The sequence below is a fragment of the Limulus polyphemus genome, unplaced genomic scaffold (genome assembly GCF_000517525.1).
Source record: "Limulus polyphemus unplaced genomic scaffold, Limulus_polyphemus-2.1.2 Scaffold555, whole genome shotgun sequence".
NCBI lineage: Eukaryota > Metazoa > Arthropoda > Merostomata > Xiphosura > Limulidae > Limulus > Limulus polyphemus.
In genome coordinates this window covers 479,634-492,116 of record NW_013666165.1, presented here as the reverse complement: position 1 = coordinate 492,116, position 12,483 = coordinate 479,634, and the positions used below count along the sequence as shown (strand labels likewise).

The 12,483-nt window shown below is 32.9% G+C and overlaps 1 protein-coding gene across 3 annotated transcripts in view; it reads right to left on the bottom strand.

Annotated features, from left to right (window-relative positions):
• Positions 1-977: 977 nt before the first annotated feature.
• LOC106459079 (whirlin-like) overlaps positions 978-12,483 on the bottom strand; it is a 128,644-nt gene continuing 117,138 nt past the window's right edge. For all 3 annotated transcript variants that reach the window (XM_022385491.1, XM_022385493.1, XM_022385492.1), the window contains exons 12-14: positions 6,679-6,810; positions 5,782-6,021; positions 978-3,486 (exon numbers count right to left, since the gene is read on the bottom strand). In XM_022385491.1, the coding sequence (XP_022241199.1) occupies positions 5,803-6,021; positions 6,679-6,810 (351 nt within the window). In that variant the 3' untranslated portion in view covers positions 978-3,486; positions 5,782-5,802. The remainder of the gene's footprint in view (positions 3,487-5,781; positions 6,022-6,678; positions 6,811-12,483) is intronic.

Genomic DNA, 12,483 nt, shown 5'->3' with positions numbered 1-12,483 from the left:
TTTACTTGCATCTTTTTTCTTTCCTTTTTAAATACAGTTTTAATCACAAATATACTGAGCAGAAGTACTCTTGAATCCTTATAATTTCTTTATTATCTAATTTTCACAACTGTTGTCCTTTTTCTGCTTCCATTCTTTCTATCAAAAGGTAAGATAAGAGCAGGCCCTCTCCCTGTCTTCTTTATTTCTAAAATAACTCGTTTTCCTCCCTGTCTGTTCTTCAAACTCTTGATTTTTATTTCTCTTTCTCGAAATACTTACCATTGTTTCACCACGTATCTGTCTACGAGCCTATAGTTTCGTATTATTATCTTTTATTAAAACTTTATAAACTTCTGTTCCAATTATTTCTCCCTACAAGTTCTATTATTTTATCTATTTATAGATCTTTATAAGTTTACCATCTTGGATTTCAAGCATCTAACAGTATACTTTCAACCATTCCTTCCGTCCGCTATATTTCTCACTAAAGATATTATATTCTATCCATCATTCACCTTTCGACAGTTCTTACTCCGTAGTAAGTATTTTATAACATATTTATTGTCATATTTCTCTTTTTACCTTCTATAGTTTGTCTATTTTATTTCTCTCTATATAACCTCTGTTGTTTGATCAAATTTTTCTCTAAGATTTTCTACTATACTGTCTATCCTATTTGTTATTGTAACACCTCTATTATTTGTTCCAATTATTTCCTATAAAAAATCTCTAATATTTAATCTTATATCTCTAAAATGTACTATTTTTATCATATTTTTTTCCGACGCAACTGCTACCATTTTATTTTATTTTTCCCCTGCAGAACTTCTATCGTTCTATTTATCCTATTGTTCTATACAGACATTAATCACTAACACATTCATTTTCAACTTTTTACTATCATCTTTGTTTGAATTTCGCGCAAAGCTACATGAGGGTTATCTGCGCTAGCCGTTTCTAATTTAGTAGTGTAAGACTAGAGGAAAGGCAGCTAGTCATCACCACCCACCGCCAACGAATAGTGGGATTGACCGTCACGTTATAACGGCTGAAAAGCGAACCCTCAGATTACGAGTCGAGCGCCCTAACCACTTGGCCATGCCGAGGTCACTATCATCTACCTCTTGATCTGACAATATAAAAAAAAATCATTCTTTCCAATATAGCAAAATAAAAATACCAGAAGCTTGGAATCTCACTGAAAGTTTATTGGAGAGGAAAATTTAGTATCAAGTCATTCAAGGAGGAAGAGAAAAAATTAAAAAAAAGACATACATCACGTGAGCAGATCAGTGTGTTTTCTATCCAAGATATACTACATCAACTAAACATTTATCAACTGATATTTTTATATCAAAGATCATGTCTATTACTGCTACTACTTTTCATCATATTACGATCAATGATTATATTGTTCCAAAGAACTTGAAACATTAAGAAAATGAAAATATGTATTTTTATGTAAGTCATTATTTGAACAGCTCCTATTTAGCGTACACTGTTATCTATATCATAGATTTAAAACTTGAAATGTTAAAATCATTGTAGAGCACTGCAAGAACTTTTATCGGATGTAATATTTTGTATTAAAAAATGATCTGTCAAATTGCACGAAATAATGATGTTAACTACAATTACAATATCTTGAACATAAGCAACTGAAGCATTAATTAAGAGAAGCGGTATAGTTTTTGTTTTATGCTTTTGTTTGTTTGTTTGTATGTAGTTAGGCACAAAGCTACCAATGGGCTATCTGTGCTCTGCCCACCACGGGAATCGAAACCCGGATTCTAGCGTTGTAAGTCCGCAGACATACCGCTGTGCTACTGGGGGCATTTTTTTGTTGCAAAAGAAAACGTAGAGTGTATTTTATCCAGAATCAAACATATATTCAGCAAGAACTAACAAGCTTTCCTGACTCATACCCCCTCCCCCAAACATACACTTTTACGAGTTACTTGTCCTTTATCTACAATATTTTATTGTTTGAGAAATCACGATGCAGAGATGCCAGCCATTAGCTGATTGAAGGTATTCAACACAGTAAAGATTTCCTACGATGTTATAAGTGGATTACATCATTGCCACAGCAGTTTGAAAATTTCGAATTTTAAAAACGATCATTGGCAAGCGAGTTGTGCCTTTGACTTGAAGATGTTTAGTTGCTAGTATGATGAGAAGAAAGAGTCAGCAACTTTATCACTAATTAATTATACGGATATTATTATCGTTACTGGGTTATCACACAAAAACTGTATAAAAGTCATTAGAGATAATATAATGTCTATAATGTTTAATGCTATAATTATCAATACTATTTTATCACATCGACTTTTCCTTAAAATATTTTCTACAGAGAGGCATTTACTATGATTTCCGCCGATCATATCATGATATCACATATTTTAACTGAAAGCTCCTCCATTAAAATGTAGTTACCATAATTACTGTTGGTAATATAACGGTTTCACGTACAGTTTTAATTACAAGCTCTATTTATGAGACACAATCACTATAGTTACTACCGGATATATCATGATATCATAATTTTTTTTAAACGTACACCTGCTAAAATGCAAATACTATTATTATTACCAGTCATATCATGATATGATACATAACTTCTGTTAAATACATACCTATTGAGATACGGTTATATCATGATATCACACAATTTTTGTTATACACAATCCTTAAAAAACGGAGTTACTATTATAACTGTCATGATATCAAATATAATGCTTATTATAGGGTCGTCCATTAAAATTTAGTAAATTATATGCTGCTTTTCATATAAAGGCACTGGCTGTTTTACACTAATAAACCTCGGCCTACTACATCTTCATATATTTTGACATGAAATCTAGAGGGAATTTCTAAGCCCTTATAGTTTTATTACAAATGTATTTTGAGAATCTAACTATTCTAATTGTTTATGGTCCTTGAAAGTCCAGGGAGCTGAAGTGTGTACATGTTATTATCATCATCAGACGCTGAGCGTAGATGAACTGTAAGATTTTTCAAGTATTTAATTTTTCCTGTTTTCTTTAAACAACGAAAGCTGTCTATATTCTTTAGCAACATGTCTCGATACCTATGTGACATACGTCGTAATGTACAACACTAATACAGAAAGCAATATTGAAGGTACAATAACACCGCTTATATTCACTGTCGTTTTTCAAGGTAAAAATTCTATAAGAAAAACGGTTTTCAGTCAGAATTTACAACCGTTAACCTCTTCTGAGTGTATTTTTTAAGATTTTTCTTTACCATATCTATTTAGAACAGGAAGAAGAAACAATAAAAACTTGTGATCGCACCAGTGATCGAAACGTCGTACCTGATCTAAATACAAATCTTACTTACTGTAAAAGCTATAACTTGTATAAAATAAACACTAAAGATATTATCCAACCAAAATTGTCTCATCGGATATTAAAGATAAATCCATCACCCTCAGTCCATGTTCAGTGCACAATAATCCATTGAAATAGGTGGATGCTGTAAAATAAAAGTGAGAGAGTATAAAATTAATATTAACACTTCGAAACGCGAAAAGAAAGATAAGGCCTGATTTATGTTAGTTATTCCAGTAAAATGACAAATGTTTTTAGTAAACTAACCAGTTACCTTATATATAAATCACTAAGTAAAATATAACTGTATTTCCTGCCACCAGTGGTGTTGTGGAAAACAATGTTCATGTTTTGTTTTTTCATATGACTGTATTTGGCTTGTTTTATATATATATATTAATATAAATTTCCAAAGAAAAATTTTAAAGATGTAATAGCTTGACGAGAGACGAAGGTATAATAAGCTTTGTTGTTAATATTAGGCTGGGACTGGGACTGAAGTTGCAAATTGTTGTTAGTTGTTGGTCTTTAGATTGGATCTTTTTCGAACTCACAGACGACTCACAAACTCATTAAGAAACTGATCTCATAGTGGAATACAAATAACTACATTTTAAAAACAGAGGTCCGTATTCTAACGCCACTTTAGTGGAGTTTTTATCCTTACCAAGAATCAAAACGTAATTTATCTAATTTATTTCAAAACGATCTGAAAGTAAGCTACGCCGAACTGCAATCTCATTCTTAAAAAAAAAAGTTTAATTGGAAAGTTTTTGTTTATTGAATTTTACGCAAAGCTACTCGAATGCTATTTGCGCTCAAGCCGTCCCTAATTTTGAAGTGACAGGTTAAAAAGAAGGCAGATAGTCAACATCACCCACCGCCAATTCTTGGACTATTCTTATACCAACGAATAATGAGATTAATCATCACTTTTAAACGCCTACACGGCTAAAAGAGCGAGCATGTTTGATGAAAGAATTAGAGCCTACGACCCGCCGATTGCGAGACGAGTGCCCTAACTATCAGGCCATGCCAGGCCTTAAATAAAAATAAAGACATCTCTACTAGTTGAACACAAAGCAAAAATAGAAATAACGTCGAATATTACAAATATTTTCTAATTTTCTTAGATTATCCAATAACTCCTTTGAACCAGTACTTACTCCAAGATTTAATTGGTTCTGCTATTACATGAAAATCACTACTTCTGTCTCTAATATGACATAAAAATACCATCGTGGTGTTTGTTTCAAAGCTTTTCCTAAGTATTTTCTTCAACTGCATAATTATATTTTAACTTCATCATTTTTTTAATACATGACGCCTTATTACACCTCATATATACAGACCTTGTTACAACCGATCCAAACCATGAAAAATATTCCAGTAAATACATTTATTTATCAACTATGGAATGAACATTTATAATCTTAAATATGTTTTTTTTATATTTATACACTTTCTTCCTTAATATAAACGACCCGGCATGCCAAGTGGTTAGGGCGCTCGCCTCGCAATCTGCGGGTTCAAATTCCCGTCACACCAAACATTCTCGCCTCTTTCAGCCGTGGCGGCGTTATAATGTGACGGCCAATCCCACTATTCGTTAGTAAAAGAGTAGCCCAAGAGTTGGTGGTGGGTGGTGATGACTAGCTGCCTTATCTCTAGTCTTACACTGCTAAATTAGGGACGGCTAGCGCAGAAATGCCCTCGTGTAGCTTTGTGCGAAATTCATAACAAACAAACAAAAACGACCCCTGTGTTTAAAAATATGGTAGGTATCTTCTTACTCTATAATCAGGAGGAATGACATCTGTGCTTAATGTCATAATACACAATTTATGTAAAGCTGTGGGGAGAAAACCACTGTTTAAAATTATCATACTCTTATTATAATGGTTGGAGACGGCTTGAATGGGTAATGAAGAAAAACTTATATTAAAGTTTTCTTCATTACCCATTCAAGCCGTCTCCAACCATTATTAGTCTCAAAGTGGGTTCCTTGTCATCGAATACTCTTATTATGTTACTCTTAATTGCTGCTCTGGGAACAACAGGAAAGTTTTCGAGTTTACCGTTTTTGCCATGCCTACTTGTCACACATAATCTACTGTAAGAATAACAAGCAATTTGTTTTCGTGTTTACCGTTTTTGCCATGCCTACTTGTCACACTTAATTGATACTGTAAAAATAACAAACAAATGTTTTTTCGAGTTTACCGTTTTTCCCATGCCTAGTTGTCACACATAATCTACTGTAAGAATAACAAGCAAATTTGTTTTCGTGTTTACCGTTTTTGCCATGCCTACTTGTCACACTTAATTGCTACCCTAAGAATAACAAGTAAGTTTTTTTCGAGTTTACCGTTTTTGCCATGTCTACTTGTCACACTTAATTGCTATTCAAAGAACAAAGAGAAAGTTTCTTCGTGTTTACCGTTTTTGCCATGCCTACTTGTCACTCTAAAACCATGAAAGACGACCTTCTTATTTCTAGTTCTGTTTTAGCTTTTTCCATGACCAAAAGCTCCAGTTGATCGCTATCTGAGTTGTAAAAGGATTCGGCAATCAACTGCGCCACCTGACGATGCTCCATTTTACTAGTCTTAAAACCGTTCACTTCTAAGATAATGTGTCCCACCTTTAAACCGCCAGCTTCAAACGCAGCTCCAGAAGCCTGTAAATGTCATAAGACATTGATATCTTACTTTCAGAATCAATGTACAAAATTAACATCATAATGTGTCATACGAGAGTGATATTGTACGTTTCAGTAATATCTCAAGTTTCATTGATACCTTAAGTTTCAGTAATATTTTACGTCTCAGTGATATCCTAAGTTTCAGTAATACCTTACATTTCACTATCAGTGTAAAAAATAACCTTATAATGTTGTAATTTCGCAAAGTTGTTTCCTAAACCGAAAATTAGTATCTTATTCTCATTCAAGGTTGCCAAACTTACAATTTTGTTTTTACTGTCATACAAACAGTGGTATTTTATCACTGACGTCATTAAAATAAAACGTTTGTTGCTATTTACAGGTCTACGAAAGTATTAAAATGTGACTTTTTTGCTGATTGTCTGTATATTTACGGACATTTCACAACCTATACTTAACATAATTTTGTTTCATTGTTCTAGATTTTTTTATTAAAAATAACGTACAAAATCTTTGAACTATACTCATCGGTGAAAATTGTAAGAAATAACCGATATTTAAATGATGTAGTATCATTTTAAATTTTCATGGTAATTAATCATACTAAACTAATGAAGACATTTTACGTTGAAAAATTAGTGTCGCCATCTGTTAAGGGCTACTAGAACTTACGTGAATACTGATGATTCTAGGTAAAGGTTGTCCCGTGTTAACACCACCTTCAATGGCGATACCCAGCAAAGGCCTTGTCTTTTTAATAACTATTCTTAACCTTCCATTGGGTTCAGGAGTGGCACGATGACCCTATTAAAAGCAACAGAAATTAAAATAAACAAAATTTCTCTCTTTTCTCCACATTTATGTACTTGGAAAACAAAACCATATTACAAACACGAGTATCTGAAACCAGATTTTTCAATTTTTTTTTTTATCTAACCTTACCAGAAGCACACAGGATATTGGACAGTTTTAGTTGTGTTTTTATTTGTTTTATTATTATTATTATTATTATTGTGATCTTACGTACTTTTCAAATTCATGGATATTTTCTTTTTCAATAAGTCTGAAAAAGATCACAACTTACTTAAAGCCAACATTAGATATCACTGATACAAAACTATACATAACTGCGCGTATAAAAAAAACTGTTTTATAACGGCTAGTAATCAAATAACAGTAAGTTCGTTTTGCTTGTCATTCAAGAACTCAAATGTTTCAAACGTCTTGGCTTTAAGTAGATTCTTTTTCATTAATTAACTGAATGGTTGCACTGATAAATAGCGTGTAGTACAAAGAGATACAATTTGAAAGAAAAAGAAACAGTTTAAATAGAAAAGGTATTCCCATGGAAGTGCAGATTATTTAACTTATAAGCCAGAGTTTTAACTGAAGTGACGCCTCCAGTGACTCGGCGGTTAGTCTGCAAGCTTACGACGCTAAAATTGGGTTTCAATAACTCTGGTTGACAGAGTGCAGATAGCTCATTCTATAGCTTTGCACTTAACAACAACCAAACTAAAATTATCCAGTGACTACAAATGCTAGAGTGGACAGGTATACCAGTTTTTCTACTTCTGGAGACAAGCATGTAAACTAAGAAAATCCCGTCAATTTGTTTGTTTCATTTGTAATTTTGCACAAAACTAACGAGAGCTATCTGCGCTAACCATCCCTAATTTAATACTAGTCAACAGCACTCACCACCAACTCTTGGGCTACTATTTACCAATAACTAGTGGGATTGAATTATGCTTAACTTTTCTTTCCTTTAATTTCTAGATATCGAGGGAAATAAGAGTAATGTTATGGCATATCCATTTATCTAGGCTTGCTCTGTATCTTATAACAAATGACGACGGTCTACTGAACTATTTAAACTTAATTACATGAAATATTTTGCTTTATCTGTTGCATAAAAACGAGAGATACCTAACACATAAATACCTTTAGTGATGCAGTATCTAAGAAAAAAAGTATCGAACAATGTTCGAAGATTAAACGAGTTTCATTTATTTTCGTAGGTTTGTTTGGAGACTAAGTTTCGATCTGTTATCCTGGAAGGAAATACAGCTCGCTGATACTTCCAAATTAGATCAAGTTTCTCTGCCTAAGCCTTCTTTGGTTTTAGTAACAAATATTGAAATAACAAGTAGAAAAACGCCAAACAAGAGAGGGTATTTTTCAATCAGTTGACTAGTTTATCAATGTCTAGTTCACGTGTTTTTGTTCTGTTCTGTTTTTTTTGTTTTTTTTAATGTCTCTAAATTATCCTAAACATTCTCAGTTACAGCTCTTTAATTCTCGTCATGGAATCGCAAAAACAACGTATCTAGTGTTTTTTTTTCTACTTTTAATTGTAAAAGTAGAACATTATCCGTTAGATGTCCTTGTTATGAAAAAGACATTATCAAGTTTAAATTATTTCAATGATCAGGCTCTTCTTTATTAGGGTTAATCCTTACTTTAATTACTATTTGCAAATGACTAAATAAAATCAATAAAGATTACACTTAATTACACCAATTTAATCTAGTTTACACCATATTCGTTATTGTTATTTAATTTGATGATATAAATTGTGTCTCAACCACTACTGCGTCTGTCGTATCCCAGCCGGACTGACGATCCATGTTACTGGGCGAAAGGTCACGTCAGCACTGGATATAACGGATACAGTGTAGCTGACATATTGTTATATCTTCTTCTTTACTTTTCCTCACAAGTTGCTAGAATTTCTACCCAATTAGCGTCGTGAGCCTACATTGTCTTCACGAAGTTTATACGTGGTGTCGATAAAGTTGCGTCTTTATATTTCCCAATTATAATGTTTGATTTATAATATTCTTTAACATTTAAAAAAATATTTCTTTTGTTTGTTCACTTAAGTGCAAAGCTGTAAAATAAAATATCTGCAATGTACCCATCGCATGGATCAAGCCTCGAGTTATAGTACTGTAAGCCCTCAAATTTACTACTTAGCCACCGAGGTTCTAAAAAATTCTCTCTAACAATGAAAGCATATTTTTTATATATAATAAAACTTTAGTGACTGAGTACATAACCTTTAACACTGCTGTTTTTTTATAACTATTGTTGTTGTTTTAACACAAAGCTATGCAATGGGCTATATGAACTCTGTTCATTGTGGGGAATCAAACCCCGGATTGTAACCCCGTAAACTTATCGCCGATCTAATGGGGGATTTTATGACTATTTGAATTACATGTGAAGTGAGCACATTGTGCATGTTACCATAAAAAATATATTTTATTATATAACGAATAATACTGTCTATATACTGAAAATAGGATAAGATATCTAAACGTATTTCTTGTAAGGGTGAGATAGTTCACATTCTCGATATTTTTAATGGTTTTACAAAATATATTATTACCTTTGCCATTATCGCTTTCTGGTAAAATCGAGCATTTTTAATAGGTTTATGAGGTAGCCGAGATACATTTAGTCAAAAAGGTTTATCCACAACTGGCTCAACAAATCAGAAGAGCTGGTTCTACACTCTGGACGTATAGTTAAACAAAAAAAATAAATAATAACTGTAAAAACTCTTAACTATCAGCTCAAGAGGAAGAAAATGTGTTAACAGCTTTCACTGAAAGATTGACAGACGCCATTAACAGCACCTATGAAATACAAAAGCAATTTTTGTATAGATCGCAAGCGCAAAGAATTCCTCTTGTGCAACACACATATTGTACATAGTTTTAAGACGAAGGATTTCACAGCTTGAATATTATTATCAGACAAAATGAATTGCAAACCTTGAATAATCTTACCCGAATAACGCAAAGATTACACAGCTTTTACATACTTATCAGGCCGACACACAGAAATACACATCTTGTATATTCTTATCAGCTCGACAAAAAAACCAAACATATTATATATTCTTATCAGGTCGACACAAAAAACTAGACATATTATATATTCTTATCAGACTGACACAAAGAACAGCACATCTTGTATATTATTATCAGGCTGTCACAAAGAACTGCACATCTTGTATATTATTATCAGACTGTCACAAAGAACTGCACATCTTGTATATTATTATCAGACTGTCACAAAGAACTGCACATCTTGTATATTATTATCAGACTGTCACAAAGAACTGCACATCTTGTAGACTATTATCAGTGGCACAAAAAACTGCACATTTTATAAATTATTATCAGACTGATACGAAGAACTGCACAGCTGTTAGATAATTGACCACGTGCTTTCCTATAACCTTCATATTGTAACTAACGAAGACTATTAATAAGTAAAAGTCCTAAATTCCGGGAATGCCACAAATTTCATTAGACAAACATTAGTCAAATAATTAATAAATCACTCAGTTAAACTCTACTTTAATAGAAGAAAAAAAATTAATTTATTTAACCGATTTTCTAAATAAGACATAACATATAAACTCATGGCATACCTGAAGAAATTCGCTAACAAAAATGAATATGTCACGGATAAGAAAGAAGTTATTGAGTATATAGATCATTTACAAAGTAGACATGTCATCACTCTCCTCCAATCAAGAAGCTGACAACTTTGTTTTTATTTGTATTGCAAATAAAAACAAAAAAGTTCAAAATGAAATATCCATTACCAGTCCTTTTCGTTACCGTTAAGTCAGACATTTTCCATTATGTGATCGTAGCGTCCAAACGCGTTGGGGATATTCCATCTATTGGATATGATCCAAACGCAGATGTCGAACTTAGTTAACAGGAGAATTAATTAGGGGTTAGGAGTTGGGTGCTTAAGACAAGTTTATACAGTTAATTCTGACGTTTAACCTACAACGTCACCACTCCTACCACAATTCGCTGTCTACAGCTAGTTGTTGGAAGACAGTCATCTTAGTCTTTAGACATACACGAGTTTTAGAAATAAACCACCTATATTTCTACAATTTTAAGATTTAAAACCTCCACCCTTTTCAATAAGTATTACAAAATTATGTTAAATAAGGCAATCATCCCAATATTTAGACATCAAAATAGTAAAAATAAATTATAATATTTTTTACTTTTATAAGACTCCCAACCTTCACCCCTTTGAATAAGTATTACAAACTATTCAACGATGTAAAATTGAACTAAAAAACCCTTACCTCAACAGTTTTGTAATAATTACTTAAACTCCCATTCTCCTCCCTTTCAAAAGAAAATTATTCAAGTATAAACCGGGTAAGCTGAGAAAAGTCAAGTTCCTGAATTTGGTTTAACCGTCCTCGTATACTGAACAAATACCGAAAAAAATTACAGTTAATTATTTATAAACTTGAAATTACCTTCAGTAAGTAGCGGCCTCTTTGTGTTTTTCAGAAAGTATTTTCGGTAATCGTAACTTTATTTTTAATATATTTTATTTTTATTTTTTATTTGCCAATCTTTGTAACAGTTATTGTTTAAATTTAGTTCTTAATAATTGAACACTAACCATGAATGGAACTAATATTGTTACAAACTGTTTGTCTATGGCCAGGTGGTCAGGGAGCTCGACTCGCAATCTGAGGTTCGCGGGTTCAAATCCCTGTCCCACCAAACATACTCGCCCTTTCAACCGTAGGGGCGTTATAGTGTGACGGTCAATCCCAATATTCGTTGGTAAAATAATAGCCCAAGAGTTGGCGGTGGGTGGTGATGACTAGCTGCCTTCTCTATAGTCTTACACTGCTAAAGTAAGGCCGGCTAGCGCAGATAGCCCTCGTGTAGCTTTGCGCGAAATTCTAAACAAACAAAAAAAATGTTTGCCCCTGAAGAAGAAAGGTCCACCTTTCGAAAGCGCTGGGGTTATAGGGTTTTTATTCATTTCTATCAAGACTTCTTGAACCTACGTGTTTTTCTAACGTCATGAATGTTACAAACTGTCAAAAAGCTTTTGAATTCAGATATAACAATTCGTTTTAATAGTATAAATTGAACTACACTGTTTAGGGTAGGTAAACCAAGGATTCGAAAACTAAAATTCCTTCTTTTGTCAAACATAGTTAACTGTATTCTGTCTTCCAAAAATGATACCTAAATCGAAATTGTTTGTTTGTTTAGAATTAAGCACAAAGCTACACGATGGGCTATCTGTGCGCTGCCCGCCACGGGTATCGAAACCCGGTTTTTAGCGTTGTAAGTCCGCAGACATACCGCTGTGCCACTGCGGGGCCTAAATCGAAATAGTGTGCATGAATATAACTATTGCTACTTCTTTCTATTGTAAGTTCCTTTGGAGATATTTGATTTATATCACAATTTAATTAAGTTATTGATAGAGATTAGATCATCAGTGTAAAGGTATAACTGTATAAGTTAGGGTTTATTATTTGTTTCTTAAATAGGCTTATAGAAGTACAGATACAGGTTAGCCATGTTTGTGGAGAAATTATCTCCGTTGGAATACTCACTATTTTTATATTAAATATTTATTGTTTTTTAGTTTGTAATTAAGCACAAAGCTACACAA